Source organism: Rhopalosiphum maidis, chromosome 2 (genome assembly GCF_003676215.2).
Source record: "Rhopalosiphum maidis isolate BTI-1 chromosome 2, ASM367621v3, whole genome shotgun sequence".
Classification (NCBI taxonomy): domain Eukaryota; kingdom Metazoa; phylum Arthropoda; class Insecta; order Hemiptera; family Aphididae; genus Rhopalosiphum; species Rhopalosiphum maidis.
In genome coordinates, this window is record NC_040878.1 from 25,335,244 (window position 1) to 25,354,672 (window position 19,429).

Here is a 19,429-nt window from a genome sequence, read left to right on the forward strand (position 1 = left end):
ATAATTCATTAATAGAGTAATAATAATTTTATTTATGAGCATCTGAGGACAGTGGACAGTGGTACATTTTTCCTTTTTAAACCTTACTTAATCTTTTAAATTGAATATATATTTTTTATATATAGTTATTTCTTGTTTGATTTTTTGATTTTTCGAATGAATATACAATAGGTATAAATATTTTATATCCTGCAATGATTTCAATGGCATTTTAGAGATTTTTTAATGGAGAGAGCAGAGAGAAAAATGTTATGTACAGACATTAATGAGTACTGCAGGGATCGTTAAAGTAAAATTATTTATCAACTATCACTAAACACATATTATTTGCCACTTTACCACTGTAAATGAATTGCAAATTGAAAACCTGTTACTTGGGATTATAAAAAAGTCCCGTATCCGTATTTCACGATGATATATATATATCATCCATACATATTTTACTACCATTAGGCATTAATAACTATTAATAATTAGCAACTTTCAGACTTTTCAGTATAAAAGAATGCAGACTTTTTCATAAGGTACTTAACTATCATAAATCATAATAATTTAAGTTAATTTCACTATACTGTTAAGAGTGTAAATTAAATGCCATATGTATGTGGCCATGCGGGATATCAATTAACTGCTATACTTCCAACTCTCAAGAATAGCATAAAAAGTAAACCAGCTTATTTATTATTTATCTATGATTAACTCATTAAAAAAATTAAAATCCTGGATTAACATTGTTAATTGAACATTTTTCCAATTGGGTATTTTAGTTTTATTATTATTTAGATGAGTAGGTATCAAGGTACCTCATCATTTTAAATTGTCCGTTGATTAGTCATTGATTATTAATTATTATAATAATATTGAAGTAAGTATATAGTAAGTAACAATTGAATAAGTATTATTGTGTTTAGCAATAAATATTCTATCTATAAATGACAGTGGTGTCGAAGTCGAACTTATTTGTCATGTGAAGCGATAATTTCACTTCTAAAATGGTTGGGTTTTGGGTGTGTATAGGTGAGTTACTGAGTTCTGGGTTAATGGGTTAATAAAGTTAAATAAGGTGTTATATATATATATATATATATATTATAATCGGTGCCTAATAAAATGAAACATAGAAGTTAGACGTCAAATATCGATTAGACAAAAATTTAGATTTCGCTGTACATAATAAGTCCGAGTTCGGCGCCACTGATTATTGCCAATAATTTATATAGTACTAAACTACTAAATACTAATTATCAAATATCGATACTCGTAGCAGTGCACCGCTGTTTCTATCATTCTAATTCTATTGTAATAATCTTGGATATTTTGTCAATAAATATGATGCATTTTTTTTTTATGCCTATCATTTCATATGGAATTCTAATTTAAATTCTAGGGTTTAGCTCACATATTTTGTTTTGATTGTTCTGGATACTAATAAAAAAAACTACGTAAATTACTGATAGGCATGAGAAATATTCAATTTTTTTTTATTAGTTAAAAATTATTTGTTAGGTAGAAATACTTGCAAATTTAATAAAAAGACACATTGACATCACTCCTCAGTCCTCACTGTTAAACTTATGTATACTAGTAAAATTATATTATAAAGCTAAATGCGCTATTTACCAATTCATTCTATCCTACTAATTTCTACAATTTTAACCATTATTACCTGGTACACATATAATAGGCCAAGTAACAAGTAACTACCTAGTAAGTTGTAAGTATTATTTTATTTATTTTTCAACAAATTTTTATTTTTAATAAACTATATAAATAGTAATATTGGTCTTATAAAAGATTTGCGACTTGCTGTTACCAGATATGAGTAATTAAACATAATAGATTAAGTAGGACAGTCGTGCTGACTGCTCATGGACATAATGTATTTATAACAGACTTTTATGTTATCTCTTATTATATTTTGTTATAGTCGTTAGGTGGTTACTGGTTAGGTGTTAATATCGGTTGTCACTTGACACTTGTCTTGTTGTCGAACAGCTGCTTTGATATCAGTCTGTTGGTATGTGGATAGAATAGTTGGTCGACGATAACAAATTAACAACAAAACATAAATCTATTTAATTTTAGGTATAATAATTATAATAATAGTAATAGTACTGTAATAGGATAATGACACTAATAAGTAATAACAATGGCCATGACATGTTGACTATAATGTCACGCGTCAACAGGATTATAATAAACAATAATCAATAATGTGTACCAGTATCCTGTATTTATATCTGTAACGTTCCAACCAAGGCCGAATGCGGGTCATAGTAAATTAATTATGGTGGGGTAAGTTCCATTCGTTTGTACTTAATGCACTAATGCAGTGAATTATTCGTGACGTTTTATGAAACAATTAAATCGTACTTAATTATTAACGTTTTGTATTTTCTAGTCTCCCGCCACCGCCTTTTATTTGGCTAGCCTATGTCTTCGAACTGCCTCGTTTTATGGTGTATGTATTAGGTAATCTTAGTTAAATCAACCGTTCAATGGAAGGTATAGATGTGGAGTTTACAGATGTGTCCCTAACGGTCAACGTGTGGGACCCTCTGGCAACGAAGACGTTAAGGCCAGGTAAAATAAATAGTATCTATAGACTATCACCAAATACTATAAATTATAGGGATTTTATAAGAAAGTTTGCTTATACTGTAGCTGTTGCCAAACTTTTTTTGATAAAGATCTACTGAGTATATATTTTTCCTTTGAAAAGCCATATAAATACATACAATTATTGTTAAAAGTGGTCAACACAAACGTCACAAACTATTAGAGGATTACTATTTACTATAATATGTATAATAATAAATTCTAACAAAGGGAAATTTACTTTTAAGTCATCTGTAAGTAATTGACCATTTGGGCTTCCCCTGGTTTATAGTAATTGTTACCACAATACTGACTTGGGTCAAAATCAATCATCATATTACAATATTACCATCTGATGTTTCAGAAAAAAAAACTGTTTTAAACAATGTCAGTGGCTCATTCTGTAAAAATCAAGTAGGGGCTATACTTGGATGTTCTGGATCTGGAAAATCAACTCTTATGAATATTTTATCTGGTTACATGTGAGTATTTTATAAATGTATTTAAAAAAGTTATAAAGGTTTAGGTACTAAAAAATATATTTTATATTCTTATGTTAAAATCAATAATTTTATTATTTTACATGAAAAAATTTTATTTCATTATGTTTGATATTTTTAAACTGCATAGGTCAAGTGGTTATCAAGGAGCAGTGACTTTAAATGGAGTAAAGCGAGATCTGCTATCATTTAGGAATGTTTCAAGCTACATCATGCAAGAGGATAGTTTGCAATTATATTTAACTGTTCAAGAATCTATGGAAATTGCCATGAAACTTAAACATTCAATCTCTAAATTAGATGTTCAAAAAAGAATCTCAGTGAGTTTTCAATAATTATTTAAATATAGTCAATATATTTTAAGTTAAGTGAAGTACATCAGAAAAAAAGTGATTTTAATTTTATACAAATAAAATATAGTAACATTTCTCCATATTTCTCTCATTGTGATTTCATTATTAAATTTGACGTATCATTATTTATCTATTTTGTTAGAAGTTTTTTTTTTAAAAAAATAGTTATTTAAAACTTTTTCCTTTAATAAAAATATTAAAAAGAATTGACACAGAAAAAAAACACTGATAGTAATATTGTTTAAAATTGTTGTAATACAATAAATATAATTACTATAAATGAAATACCCAGAGGTTTTAACTATGTACAGTATATATTATGTTACAAGAGTGTAAATCAAAGAAAACATTATTCTAGTGTACCTTCTTAATCAAAATTTGTTTTTTTCAGATAGACAATTTACTTCATAATTTACTTTTACATGACAAACGAGACTCATTGGTTTATAATTTATCTGGTGGCGAATGTAGGAGACTGACCATTGCTTTAGAATTAGTTCGCAGCCCAAAAGTGATGTTTTTTGACGAGCCCACAACGTAATATGCTTATATTTGTAAATACTTGTTGGTAAATTATAACCTTTTGTTTGTTTTAATATTAAAATTGTTGTTTTTATTAACCAGAGGTCTAGATATAGTATCTGCAAATAATGTTGTTAAGATCATGAGAAAATTGGCAGACTCTGGGAAAACCATAATATGCACTATACATCAAGCTTCAGCTTCTCATTTGACAAATTTTGACACGGTTTATGTACTTACACCTTCAGGGCAATGCATGTATAATGGAAAATCATCACAAATAATTGATTATTTTTCTCAACTCGGATATCAATGTCCTCCATATCACAATCCTGCTGATTATGGTTCGTGGTAATGGTTAATATATGTATATATAAACAAAAGTATATTTAAATTTATTGATTATTTATTCAGTGATTGAATTGAGTTTGGGTGAATATGGAATACCTGTTAATACAATGATTGAGCTTGCTGGAGAACAAAACAAGAACGACCGACACATAATTGGTAAGCAATTTTTAATCAATATTATTACTATACTTTAAACCAGGGGTCTTTAACCTGTAGTCTGCGCCATGTCATTATGTGCAGCCCACGATCACATATGAAATTTAGCATGTACCTTCAATTTTTTTTGTATAATATAGATTTTTGTATAAAATACATGTTTTTACTACGAATGTGGCCGCAAGATTTTTAAAAATAATACGAGGCCCACTGTGTAAAAAGGTTGAAGACCCCTACCTTAAACAGACTTCTTATAAATTAAATAACAATATTATTCATTGTTTAATTTATTTCAGACCAAAATGTTAACTGTGTACCTGTAATTTATAGTCGTGAATATTCTTCAAATTATTTTCCTGAGCTTTGTATACTTATCCACAGAACTTTACTAACTACTTTTAGAGATCATGTTAGTGAATAGTGTTTAATAACTAACTACTAGGTAAATTTATAAATATATATATTTCTTTTTCAAGTTTCTAGTTAAAGTAAGACTTTTTGTCCACTTCTTGCTGGGAAGCATGTTTGGAATTGTGTACATAGGACTTGGAAAGAGCGCTATGCACGTACGTGACAATGCAGTATTACTATTTTTCTGTGTAATGTTTATGACTTACATAGCAGCGTTTACCATGTCTATAAAATGTTAGTATAATAGCATACATTAAATATTTAAATATTAACACCTGTCTTACTCTATTAATACATAGAAATATCTTAAATATCATTATGAATTAAAATATTTATATGTATAATATAAAAAATTAATAATTTAATAATAATAATATTTTTGTGTTTTCTTTAGTTCCTTTAGAGCTGTCAGTGATGAGAAAAGAATATTTTAACAGATGGTATTCATTAAGTTCTTATTACATTTCTGTCACACTTGTGGATTTACCAGTACAAGTAAATATAATAAACAACATTTAATACTAATTTATTACTATTTCTTTAGCAAAATAAATAAATTATAAACTGAATAGTTAAAATATGTCAGTTTTTATGTTTTATTTTTTTTGCAGATTTTTTGTACCTTTTTGTTTTGTTCATTAATATACTTGTTATCTGGTCAACCTTTTATACTCTTTAGGATTTCAATGTTTCTTTTGATATTTATTGTAACCGGACTTATGTCACAAGCAATAGGAATGCTTGTCAGTACTCTATGTAAAGGATTTGTTGTAAGTTGTTATATGTAAGCTAATATATTATAACATTAAATAATAAAATAATAAAATTTTTGTTTTAGATTAATACTGTTGTTGTTGCATTGATATTAATGTTTTGGACCACTTATGCAGGTGGCATGATAAGAATATCAGATACTCCTAAAGTATATCGATGGTTATACGATGTATCATTTATGAAACATTCTGTGCAAGGTGTTCTACATGCAGTTTATGGTTATGATCGCTCTGTATTGCCTTGTCCAGTTGTTAGTAATTTAATTATATTTAAAAATTAAATTAAAGTTAGTAGTTAATTAATATAAAAAAAAAAAATACAACTAATTAAATTGTTTTACTGTTAAAATAATTTTTTTTTTATGTTTATTTAGATGTTTTGTCCATTTGGTTCACCAAAAGTAATGCTTAAAACAATTGATATGGGTGAGAATTTGTACTGGATAAACGTCAGCTTTATCACTAGTATTTATGTTGTATTAAAAGTATGTGCTTTTATTGCCCTAAAGTATAAGTTGTCTTCTACTTAAATCAAAAGAAATAATTTCTAATGGAATATGAGATCTGAACATTCAACATGATTTAATATTAGTAAACATTTTTCATTTTAAAAATTTGATGAATATTCATTTAACTTTCATTTTGTAAATTTATAATTCTGTGTATCTCTACGCGACATCCTGCAAACCGGTCTCAATAAAAGGGTGTTATGGACAGAAAAATCTGTTTTCATCAGGCTATAATATTGTTTTATCTTGCTGTACAAAGTATATATATATATATATATATTTATATATAATAAACAGGTATTAACCCTTTAGCAATTAAAATAATTATAAGTATAGTTCAGCTTATCTTATAACAGAATTTGGATACAAAAAAAAAATAAAAATTATTATGGTAAATATAACAGCTAAAGAAAGAATAAATATATAGTACAGTAAAACTTATTAATTAATAATTAATGATTACACAAAAAGAAAAAATAATAATAATATTTAAATAAGAGAATTTAAATTTAAAGCAAAATCAACATTTTGTCTAAATACAGAACGCGACATAACAAAAAAATCAACATGATCCATTTTACTGTTAGCCAAAGATAAACGAGATGGAAGTATAATTATTTTTGGAAAGAGAAACATGAAAAAATTAGATTTTCTTAATACGTGAGTTTGTACATTAAAACCAATGTGAGATAAAATACTATAATGATCTATAATACTATCATTATGAGATATTATGTACTTTTGTTATATAATAATTGATTGACCTTATCCTAATAGACGGGAATCAGAATTTTTACAAGACTAAGTACTAATATGACCATGAATAATTATACTCTGTTCAAAATGAGATCCTGACTCGGTGACCCACTTGTGCTCATGCGCGTGGCTTTACTACACAGCAGGCGTATAGGTAGTTGACAAACTGATGTTGTTTGACCCTCGCACGACGAAAACTGGTGGCCGCCGAGTCACAATCTCATTTTGAACAGAATATATAATATTTAAATAGTCGAATTACTTATTATTTGAGGTTTAAGGTATTCTTTTGTAACTTATTATAATATTATATTGTAGTGTAATATATCATTTGTTTATTGTTCATATTTTGTTTGTATTTATTATTCAACTTACATAATATATTCAAGAAACCAATAAATTTATAAATAGACATAGTATACAACAATGTTATAATTTTTAATATGCATTTTACTGCAAAGTATTATAAAATCATTTTATTTGAATTAAGTAATTTATGTAGGTACAATATATGATCAGAATAAAATATTTTTTAAATAATATTTTTGGTAAACCTATTCGTTTTAAAAATAATTATATCATCCAATTACCATAAATAGAAATGAAGCATATTTAATTCATATAATTATTATGAGTTAAATTACAACTTATGAAAATAATTAATAGCAGTGTCAAATATGAATTACATTGATTACCTATGTTGCTAAAGCCAAATATATAAACTAAAATATAGCATTGATAAAAACTATTATAAAATTTAAGTACCATACTAGTAATTCGATATAATATGACCTAACCTACAAACATGGTTTGTAGGCTCAACAGTCAACATAATATACTACCTATGTGCCAATAATATGAGTTTTGACGGTCAATATATTTATATTTAACATAATCTAAACTTGTATTATTTATTATTATCTATAGTGTAGATTCTATACGACTATACCTTAAGAAGAAAAATAAAAACAAAGCACAAGCTTAAAATACAAACTTTTGAATATGTACTATTAATAGCTGTATCTGTGCATTTTTTTGCCCATTAAAAATGATACTTATAAATTATAATTATGAGTCTAAAATGTATCTAATTATAATAACTAATTTATTTTTCTATAACTAATGACTACCTTATACATAAAAACCAAATAACAATTGTTTTTCGTGAACCAACAATTCGCTGTGTGAGACCTTTTTTTAAATGCGAATTTTACAAAATAATTTCTTTGTGTGAACTTAGATTATTAAACAAAGGTACCGTAAAAATTCTATGTCTTTACCTATTATAGTTTAAAATTATTGTCAACAAGGGCCAATCTACCTATTTATCTTAGTATCTAACTGTTTTATAGTCAGGATTCACGTACGTCACATTGTCTGCATTGCCGCTCGTTGTGTTTATACTATAATAATAATTATAAGTAAGTTTATTACACGATCAGTGGGGACTGTCCATGGATCTTTAGTGTAAATACTAAAGTATACTAGATACAATTTTATAATATGCAATATGCATTATGCCATAATTATGATTTAGATATTTAACAATAAAAGACTCATCAAAAATAATGTTCTTACATATACAAATATTGAAATGACTGTTACAAAGTAAAGGTGAAATATTCTGACATTATTTGTATAGAGCGCATGTACAATATTGTAGAAATAAAAAAAATACATATTGTTACAATATATTAATAAAATATTTTGACAATTTTTAAATAGAAAGATAGTACAATATTGCTATGATAATATTATAGAAATAAAAACTAATTTATATTGTGACATATATGAGTAAAATATTAAAGCAATTTTGATCTTCTGCCAAACAGTGCACTAATAATATTGTGACAATATTTAAATATTTTTTGATAACCACGTACGAATGTTCTGATAATATTAATATTTGTTTAGAAATATTCATACAATATTATGTAAATATTATTTTGCCCAGATGGGCACCTTCAAATGAGACGCGTATAAATCTAGATGCTAGAATTTATAATTCTAGATTCTGGACCGTAGGTCTGTAGAATTATATATAGTATATAGTCCAGATTTATAAATTCTAGGTTTTTTATTATTTTTGAAAACACTGCATATTAAAGAAACTGAAATTTTGAATAATCTTCTTTTTTAAGTCTTGTTTACCCATCATAAATTAATATATCAATACAATATATATACACAATTTATAAACCAACCGCCGGAACCCAGTCAATTTAGTAAAAGATATTCCAATTTCCAGCTAATAATTTTCGGTAAACTGATAATGTATCGTCTATTCATCTATTGACTACATTACAATCTTTTATCAAAAAAAAAATCAACAACATATATAAATTGATTATAGAAATAGTATTATATTTTAATTTGATTAAAGTTCAACTTCAAAAGTATGATATCTTAGCACCTGCTACATACTAGGACGTACAAGTGAACCATTGTAATATTACAAGTGGGAAATAGCATATATAACATATTATTATATTAATATGTACAAACATCGTTGACATTATATTTAATAATTACGAATACCAAAACAATGATCAACAAACTAACTTACTAAACACTATGCAATGATTTTCTTATTAAAACAATATAGTTATAAACGTTATAATATATATTTATTTTAATAAACATAGTTTCAGTTAGCTGCGCATTTTCTTAAAAACGTCAGAATACAAATACACATATCTCATATAAAATGAATACTCGTGATTTTAATTATTATACTTAAAAATTAAACATATTGTATCAAAATTTCACTATACGAGTGAATTGGCTATTTAAACCCTAATTATGTAAAGTATGATGTTAAGTAAGTATTAAGGTAATGGTAATATGTATAATGTTTAAAATTAAAAATTATGAAGTAAAAAATAAACGAATGACTGTTCCGTATAACACTATAGCCTATCTTTATATACTGTAAACAGTATAAACTAAATCAATCTTTCATTTTGAAATATTGAGTTTATTTAAAAAATCAAATTTATATCAATAATTCAATATGGTTTAAAAATAATTGTGCAAGATAAAGGATAAATAGTTATTACGTGGTGAATAACATTATTATGATAATGAATGATTAATATTTAATAAAATAACTGATATTGTATACTAACTATTCATAGTTAATAAATAATAACGTCTGTATTTAAAGCTAAAAAGATAAAATAGATATAAATATAATAATTTATTATACAAAATATTATGTGTGACGCATTACTGGACTTGTCCGGCGCATTGTACAGACAATTTAACTACATTTATGCATAGAGTTACACATCATGTCTAATCGAAGTTTTTCAATATACCATATACCCTATATCTGCAGCTAATTTAACTCGACATCACTCGGTGTATGTATACCTACCATTAGTCGAGACATAATAGTACATAGTTTGCTGAATGGATATTTCCAGTTGAAAGTCTTTTGAAAATTATAGTCGTTTAAAAGTTTTATAAATATTGAAAAAAATAAATGATATACGTATAATTAAAAATTAGTTAGTGTAGATTGAGTGACGAGTGTTTGGTACACTCAAAACCATAATATATCGATTTGGTGCGTAAAATGTACGGCCGCCCGACGATTCACCATTCGTCTAACGTCTTGGCATGTAATTTGCATTGCCATCAACCTCGTGTGTTGTATTGGTGGTGCATCAGTTCCGTTATGATTACCACCTATACGGCCCGTAAAATTCACTATTACCGGACGTCGCATCACATCGAAACCGCGCGTCTTCGCCGGTGATGCGAACGCCGGCCGGTCACCTTTGTATAATTGTTACATTGTTCCGTTGTGCCTATTATTATTATTATTGTTATCAATGACGTATTGACGTAGTTAATATCACAAATAGTCCGTAAACATGACCCAATGACCCATCAGTGATGTCACCACAGTATTTTGATACACAATAAATATATACACAGTGAATTCCGTTTAATGTGGTCAAAATGGTCTGGTCCCAATATAAATGTATAGTAACAAGGTAAAAAAATCATGGGCACTCGATTCGGGTTATGTGGGCAATTTTTATTTTATCATAGTGTTAGAATATACACATATGTGTTTAAAAATGACTAATTTAATCGGGTTTCGTCATATCTATGAGATTGCGTTTAACGAAAGTAATAAAAAGCACTAAGTAGTAGGTACCATCCATTTAAATCTTAAAAACCTTGTCTGCATATTGTACCAAAAACGGCACAAATTAGTTTTTTGTAATTTCTACTGTTGAAAATAAAGTTACAACATTACACTACATATACGGCCAGTTACATCTACCTACCAGTAAAATTGTGAACTTCAGATGAAAAATAAACGACTGAAAATATTATTGTTGTGCAAAGTGAAAAACTACCCACTTATAACAATTTTATACTAATGATACTACCGATCTTTGGTAAAAAAAAATCTATCTTGTAGTACTTTTTGTCCAGAATATTTTAAAAACAAGTATAATACTTATTGAAATATTCAAATATATATCATAACCTAATTATGTGCCAAAAATTAATCCTTAATCAAATTTCAAGGGTAGTTTCACTTGAATATTTTTCCCAGCCTCCTGGTGTTTTTTACAAAAGTACATTTTTATCGGGAAAAATAAAAATTCACGCAGAAAGGGATTTTGTTGACTTTTTTTGATATTATAATTTTTTTTTTTTTTAACCAATTTCGGTTTTTATTGGCAACCGCTTAATGTGGGCAAACAGGGTTGGTCCCAACGTGCCCACATTAAGCGGAATCCACTGTATATCGTCACCACCATCACGGCTACAGTCAGGATGTGTGTATATATGGATCTCGTTCAGTACCGCCGTGTCACTGCAGCAATTAGACATTGTCACTGCACTCAAAGACATGTTGACCATTGCCCATTGGTTGTATGTGCCCGCAATCCATGTCACACGAGATTTGTTTATTTTTCTTACTTTTACAATAATATGTTGTTGAGACACCGACATCGTACTTTTGTACGATCGTAAATACCATTTGCGATTTTGATCGGCTGCTTTATCGGTCGCCGTATTATATTTATGCGTCTTCGATTGCGTTCGACGGTTCGTCAGCCTCCGCCGGCCGTTTCGCGACACGTCGTTTACCGGGACGTTTTTATTTGACGTGCGTAATTATAATACAATAATTTCCCGTTACAGCGAATACCAATACAACGAAAAATCCTGTTATAACGAAAGTTATAGAAGTCCCCTGTCGAAAAGCAGGGCTTATAAAGATGAGCTTATTCGAATTTTCGTTACAACAAAATTTCCGTTATAACGAAAAAAAATTCTGTCCCCTGGAGTTCGTTGTAACGGGATTTTACTGTATTAATAAAAAAAAACAGTTAAAAATGTTTTTTATTTATTTTAAGTTCAGACTACGTCCTTTTTCTACAAATCCCGAATCGAATTCATCAATTACTTGGTCAAAATTAATATTATTCTTTTTTTCGAGCTTCAAAGTAGCTAAACTGCTAAACTACTAAGCCTTTCTTGTTTCATAGTCGTTCTAAGGTAAGTTTTTAACTTCTTTAGACAAGAAAGAAATCTTCCGTAACCTGCTGTATTAATAGGTATTGTTCGGAATATTTTTAATGTCTCTATAATTAATAGAAACCTTTTTGAATGTCATTTTGTTTTATGTATTTTATTTTGATTCTAATTTGTCGGGTACTGAATTATTGCCATATTTTTTATTTTACTTTTTAAGAATATAGATAAAATAATAATTTAATTGATAATACATACACGGAAATTACAATTTTGTACCTGTTTATTATATTATATATTTCAATGATTTTTTGGTGGTGCAAAAACATACCATTGCACCACCACAGTGCTACATTTGTACTATTTGCTGTATCTTCAATGCTCGAAATCATTGTATTACGATTATGATAATATATACGATTACCGCGATGACTTCATTAATGACAACAGTGAGTCGGTGGTGAATTCAATTTCATTGATGTTGGCTGATTCGTAGACTGCAGCCATTTACTCTTGTGTGATGTTTGACGTTTGAACTCTGAATTGCAAATAGACTAAATGTTCTGGTTTCGTCCGATACAACGTTTTCTTTATTACTAGCCAGTTATAGTGTGATGTTCATTATTCTTAACGGCCAGTGTTATAGGAATTAACACCTTTTTTATTTTCTATAGACGATTATTTGTATGTATAACACGTAGTACCTACGGTTAGTAGAATATTATATTTTAATATCTTAACGAGGATTTGTATTATTTTGTTCTCGTTTTATACTTTTAAGAGAGGGGTCTTTCAATTTAAGTATACAGACATATTTTTCCAATGAAACTAGGTAATTTAAAAAAAAATCAGTGTTCGATTCAATGACTAGAAATCGTCATCATTTCCAATGACTATTGATAATATACTATTGTATACTATAGTCCTTACTCCTTATTACAAACACCAAAATCCTTTCCAATAATAATATTAATTTTAAATCACGATAAAACCTGTAACGTAAATTATATAATCTAGATATCATATAGCTTATAGCCTATGGCGGGTAAATGACTACAAGATTGCACATGACTGCAAGAAATACACTTAATCCTTCAAAATCAGTTTATTAATATGCGTTCATATAATATTATATACCTAATTGTAACAGGCGATTTTTACCTCCGATTAAAGTTTTTGCCGCCCTAAACAGCCTAAGCGGTAATACGGCCCTGGTAAAAGTCTTACCTTCAGTTACAAAGGACACGAAGAATATATTAATAAACTAATTATTATAAGTAGAGTGCAGGTTCCGACTTCTATTTTTATTGCAGATTAGTGTTATAATACTACAACTACATAATATAATGCATTAATGTTTTGTTTACAAATTATTTTCAATTTGACATTTTAGATTCTAAATAAAATCAGGAAAATTTCAAATTATTCTGCTGTTTAATCGTTTAATGTTTTAATTTATAGTGTTAAATTTTTATAAGCTTAACTTGATAATTGAAAACAAGTTTGGTTTCTCATAAAATCATAACTCATGTTATAAGTTGTTTATAACGAGTTTGAAGTTATTAGTTAGCTATTTTACTGCTAGACTGCGACTCCATGTTGCTCTATTGTACATATACGTCATGTAAATACATTTCAAATTTCTTATCTAACGAAAATATTTTTGTCTTTTAGGCTTGAACACTGTTGATATATATATATATATATATAGATAATATAATCTATAAACCTTGGCTGTGTAGTAGTAGCACCACAGTAGTACTGTAGTGTGCATTGTAGCTGTATTGTATAGTGTATTATTGATTCTGTATACTTCAAGTCTGTAGATAATAATGTACATTGTATAGTACCTATTATAACTATAACTATTATATATTAAATAAGTACATTTAAGTATAAATACTATTAATTGTAGGTACATACTTGATACTTTAGCATTAACACAGTCTTGAATAGAATATTATACTATGTTACTAAATAGAATTATTGAGATAAATCTTTTCGGTTCAATAATCTTCAGTTATTTAAGTGTCAGTCTTCGTGCCTTTGTTTTATCACTTAAGTTAATGATAGTTTTTGTTGTGTTGAAACTTGAAAATAGTCAATTTATTGGCATTGTGTAATGAGTGTATATTGAAGATCAAATTATATACTCACCAACATCAGCATGTTGCTGCAATCAATAAAACGTTTATTTAAATCAAAGCAATCACATAAATTCACATTGGTACCTATATAAATAAACGCTTAAATATGACGTAGGTACACACATATTACCTAAAATACAGGGAAACGCCTTGGATGTAGAATTAAAAAACGTCAGTATAATCAATGATATAATATTAATGTTTACTTTTTTCTAATAGTACCTAATGTCTAACACCAATTTGACATTTTTAATGTAAAGTGTATTATAACAGGTAGTTAAATTAGAGTTAAAAACAATTATAAATCTTTTAATGGGTGATTTTATAGTCTTTGAATAATTAATAATTTACCTATTTTGTATCAAATTATATGATACATTTTAACTGGCAATATTTAAATATTATTTGACATTGATTTATAATTATGTAGATTTACCAATAGTTCCTACAACTGTAGAGTATATAGATATAGCAGCTAAATAACCTCTTTTCTAATCTAAATATTTTATTTATTAAATTGACCTTTGAGATGCATGATGATGATTATTGTTGACAGATGATGTACCTACTAGAATTAGAAACCTTGTTTAATGAAGTTTTTATCTATAATTAATATAATTTTGGTGATAAATTGACATGGAAATATGGAAATGAATTCAATGTTGTTAAATAAAGGTCTTGATATAAGATTTGCCGATTTAACATATGAAGTAAACAGTTGGACAGATAAATTTAAAATAGGTATATTTTTTAATTTTCATAAATTATGTAAAAATGAACTTAGTAAGAATAATAATATATTTAATAACACTTTATTTACAGAAAAGAAAACTATTTTGAAAGGTGTGAGTGGTGCATTTTATCAGAGTCAACTATGTGCAATTATTGGATGTTCGGGATCTGGAAAATCGTCATTATTAAACGCACTATCTGGTTATAAGTAAGTAAATTACTTTAAAAAGAAATATATAATTTTTTTAACTTTCAAGTAGAGAAATCATAAAATAGATTAGAAATTGTTAATTATTAATAATGGTTTTTAAATTTTATTTTACAACTTTATGTTGTTTATTTAAACCAAGAATTTTTAAAACTAGAAAATATTATTTTATTTAAAAAGTCGACTGTAATGTTTACAAATAATAAGTTATTTTATGGTAAACATTTAATAGTTTTCATAAAACCAGTATAACCTTGACTTATGATAGTGTAAAAATAATCTTATTATAATTTATTAATTATAGGACTAATGGATATAGTGGAACAATATTTATCAATGATAAGCCTCAAGAATTAAAATCATTTCAGAAACAATCATGTTACATTATGCAAGAAGACCAACTTCATGTGCAATTAACAGTCAGAGAGTCTATGGAATTTGCATCAAAATTAAAATGTTTAACTTTATCATTAAACGCGAGCAAACTTAAAATGGTAGAAATTTACTTTTAATTAGTCCCATAATCCATTAACAAGCACATATGTTATATGTATTATTTCAGATAGATTTAATTTTAGAGAATTTAAATCTGCTTAAAAGTCAAGATACGATTACAATTAACTTATCTGGTGGTGAACGTAGAAAATTATCCATTGCATTAGAACTGGTCCATAATCCAAGCATCATGTTTTTTGATGAACCAACTAGGTGAGCTAACTTAAAGAGATTCTATTTACTGTTGATAATATTTTTGTTTACCAAGTACAAAATAATAAATATCATAATTATATGATTAAATAAATATTTTTATAATTACCATATTTTAATACTATAATATTTCAATGATTAGATTGATTACATTTATTATATTTAAATTTAGCGGTTTAGATAGTTTGTCAGCAAATCAAGTATTAGACACATTAAGGGAATTGGCAAATTCTGGCCGTAATATAATTTCTACAATACATCAAGCGTCTGCTTCACAATTAAAGATCTTTGACATTCTTTACGTACTTACTCCATCTGGCCAATGTATTTATCATGGTTCGACATCAAATCTTTTGGATTATCTAGCTGCACATGGTTTACGATGTCCATTGTATCACAATACTGCAGACTATAGTTAATATTTAATTACTATTTATAGAATTTTTGTTTTACAATTTTTATAAACATTATGAATTCATTTATGATTTCTATAGTTATTGAAATAAGTCTTGGAGAGTATGGAGATCATGCTGAAAAATTGGTACAATATATTAATAATGGAAAGTCTACAGAATGGTTAAAGAATACTAGTCAAAAACATTTAGCTAAAGGTTAGTCAAAAATGAAAGTTGTTAATATTAGTATATTGTATAGGCATTAAACAGCATTACAAACCAAATTAATATGAAGTAAATATTAAGCAATATTGTGCTATAGAACTATAGACATGAATCAAATAAGTACAAATAATTGTATGATGTGATTGTTTAGCAAGCAAGTTCAATTTATGATGAGAAATTTCCTGTTAGATTTTTATATAGTTTTTTATTTCAAAATATAACACTGGTTTATCTTATTTCAGAAGATAAGTTGACAGCTGTCATCAATGATGAATGTCAAGATGGACAATTTATAAAATATATTTACAACCATTTAATTCAACTTATTATTTTATCGCATAGGTGTACAGTTAAGACACTGAGAGAAAAAGTATTTATAATATAAATTTAGATTTATTTTTACCATGTACTTATTTAGTATACAACATAGTATTTGATTATATTTATAGTTCATCATTACAAGATTGCTGGTTCATATTATTGTTAGTGCTGTGTACGGTTGGGTATACTTTGGTGTTGGTATTAACGCATCATTTATACATGACAATCTAATGTTGTTATTCTTCAGCTTACTGTTTATTATGTATACTGCTAGTTCTTCAATGATTATCAACTGTAAGTCTTGAAGAGTTATAAATTAATAACTATTGTGTACAAGAAGCTAGATTAATGAGTACCTATATTTTAAATTATAATGTATATAATGTATTTGTGTTATAGTTCCCTTAGAAATTCAAATACTTTCAAAAGAACATTTCAATCAGTGGTATTCTTTGTTGTCATATTATCTAAGTTTCACTATAGTAGACCTACCAATTCAGGTAATAATTTGAGAAATTCTAATAAAATAAAGTATTTTTATAAAAATATAAGTTTTGTACCAAAACTTAATTAGTTAAATTTAATATGTATAGTATAGTATAGAACAGATTTAATTTGTCTTCTAAGGGCCCCCACCCCGACAGTATCTTTTTGGTCTAAATTTCTACTTTTAACTCTTCACCTACTTAGGCCAATACAGAAGAAAAAACATGTATACATATGAGTATTCTCATATACATATGTGGTTTGTTTTCTAAACATTAATGTTGTCATCTATCTATGTAAACTGTCTTAAAATGTACCTCTGATATTATTTTTTTTATTCTATTATTTAATAACTATTTATTTTTACCTTTCAGGTTCTGTGTACGTTCTTGTACTGTGTGGTATTGTACTATTTTACTGGACAACCACTTGAATGGCCCAGGTTTGGGTTGTATACGCTCATGATGTTAATGGTGGGACTATTATCACAGACTATAGGCATGTTAATGGGAACATTGTTTAGCGATTTAAGGGTAAGTATTCTTAAATACAATAATACTTACATGGATTTAACCATTATGTAATATTTATTACTATGTTTATAGTTCAGTACAATTCTAACCAGCTTTCTACTCATGCCGTGGATGATGTTTGGTGGAATTTTCATTAAAATCTCTGACACCCCAGAGATATTTCGATGGTTGTTTGACATTTCCTTCATGAAACATGCCATGGAAGGAATAGTGCATTGTGTTTACGGTATGGATCGACCCAGGTTATATTGCCCCAAAGTATGTTATTTCTGTAATGTTTGAAGATTTATAGTTCTATTATATGATATTTAAACTCTAAAAATGATTTCAGATTTACTGTTACAGCACTTCACCCTCAAATATTTTAAAAGATTTAGACATGCCAGTCAACAAGTATTGGTTTAATTTTCTTGCTGTTACCACCATTTATTTGTTGTTGAAGGTGTTAACATATTTAGTGTTGAAAAAAAAGTTGGAAATTCACTGAGGGCCTTAATATTTAATATATTAAATATATATATTTATATTTCATCAATCATTATAGTATACTAATGCATCAGTATACTTAAATTTGATCCACATACGTTTATATTCTTACCAATAATTGGTATACTTTTTATACTGTTACCTAGTTTAACTTTGCCAAAGACAGAACATAAAAGTGATACTTAATAATTATTATTATGTTAAGTTAAAAATAAAGTCAATTGTTTAATTTAAGTTTTTAAATCACAAACTAATGGAATAATTAATAAGACTGGTGATTGCTGTGTGACTTTTATCACTGTTTAATTTGTTTTTATTGATTTAACTTTGTTATTTACATATTTTAAATTTGTAAATTATTATTTATAAAGTAGAATGACTATTCTAGACTTACAATATACAACATATTTACTTTGTATAATTTATCATGAACATACATTTTATACAGTTTTGAGTTGTATGTATTATTTTACTTTTTGATATATTTAAACACAATATGTGCTGTATCTATTGATCATAAACCAAGGTCATACAATTGTTTTAAATATATTCCAAAATGTTGATATATTATAAAACTGTTATCACATCATAAGTTTAATAGATGTGAATCAAACAATTTTGTATATTTTAAACATCACATAAAACGTCATATCACATGTTATTCTATAAAATTTATTTTTTTATAAAAAAATAATATTACAAGTTTTTTTTTAGTTAATTATTGTTATTTTATGTATAAAATATTTATACC

The 19,429-nt window shown here is 27.0% G+C and overlaps 2 protein-coding genes across 7 annotated transcripts; both read left to right on the plus strand.

The window, feature by feature from the left end:
• The first annotated feature begins 2,042 nt into the window (after positions 1-2,042).
• LOC113552186 (ATP-binding cassette sub-family G member 1-like) lies at positions 2,043-7,276 on the plus strand. Of its 2 annotated transcripts, none has more exons than XM_026954926.1 (13): positions 2,043-2,295; positions 2,402-2,583; positions 2,963-3,080; positions 3,229-3,418; positions 3,843-3,988; positions 4,076-4,317; positions 4,388-4,480; positions 4,777-4,889; positions 4,957-5,125; positions 5,286-5,386; positions 5,503-5,661; positions 5,730-5,951; positions 6,039-6,168. In XM_026954926.1, the coding sequence occupies exons 2-12, from the start codon at positions 2,499-2,501 to the stop codon at positions 5,943-5,945; spliced, it is 1,632 nt and encodes a 543-aa protein (XP_026810727.1). In that variant the 5' UTR covers positions 2,043-2,295; positions 2,402-2,498; the 3' UTR covers positions 5,946-5,951; positions 6,039-6,168. The 2 variants fall into 2 exon arrangements, with proteins under 2 accessions (XP_026810727.1, XP_026810726.1); XM_026954925.1 differs by having other exon boundaries at positions 2,045-2,295; positions 5,730-5,915; positions 6,039-7,276.
• Positions 7,277-14,213: 6,937 nt separating this feature from the next.
• Positions 14,214-19,334, plus strand: LOC113552836 (ATP-binding cassette sub-family G member 1-like). 5 transcript variants are annotated; one of them, XM_026955802.1, is made up of 13 exons: positions 14,214-14,271; positions 15,141-15,325; positions 15,407-15,524; positions 15,829-16,018; positions 16,087-16,232; positions 16,405-16,646; positions 16,727-16,843; positions 17,095-17,222; positions 17,302-17,467; positions 17,573-17,673; positions 18,034-18,192; positions 18,265-18,450; positions 18,524-18,679. In XM_026955802.1, exons 2-13 carry the CDS (start codon positions 15,229-15,231, stop codon positions 18,677-18,679), a joined length of 1,806 nt encoding a protein of 601 aa, XP_026811603.1. In that variant the 5' UTR covers positions 14,214-14,271; positions 15,141-15,228. The 5 variants fall into 5 exon arrangements, with proteins under 5 accessions (XP_026811603.1, XP_026811601.1, XP_026811602.1 ...); XM_026955800.1 differs by lacking the exon at positions 14,214-14,271 and adding an exon at positions 14,309-14,755; XM_026955801.1 differs by lacking the exon at positions 14,214-14,271 and adding an exon at positions 14,309-14,695.
• The last annotated feature ends 95 nt before the right edge of the window (positions 19,335-19,429 follow it).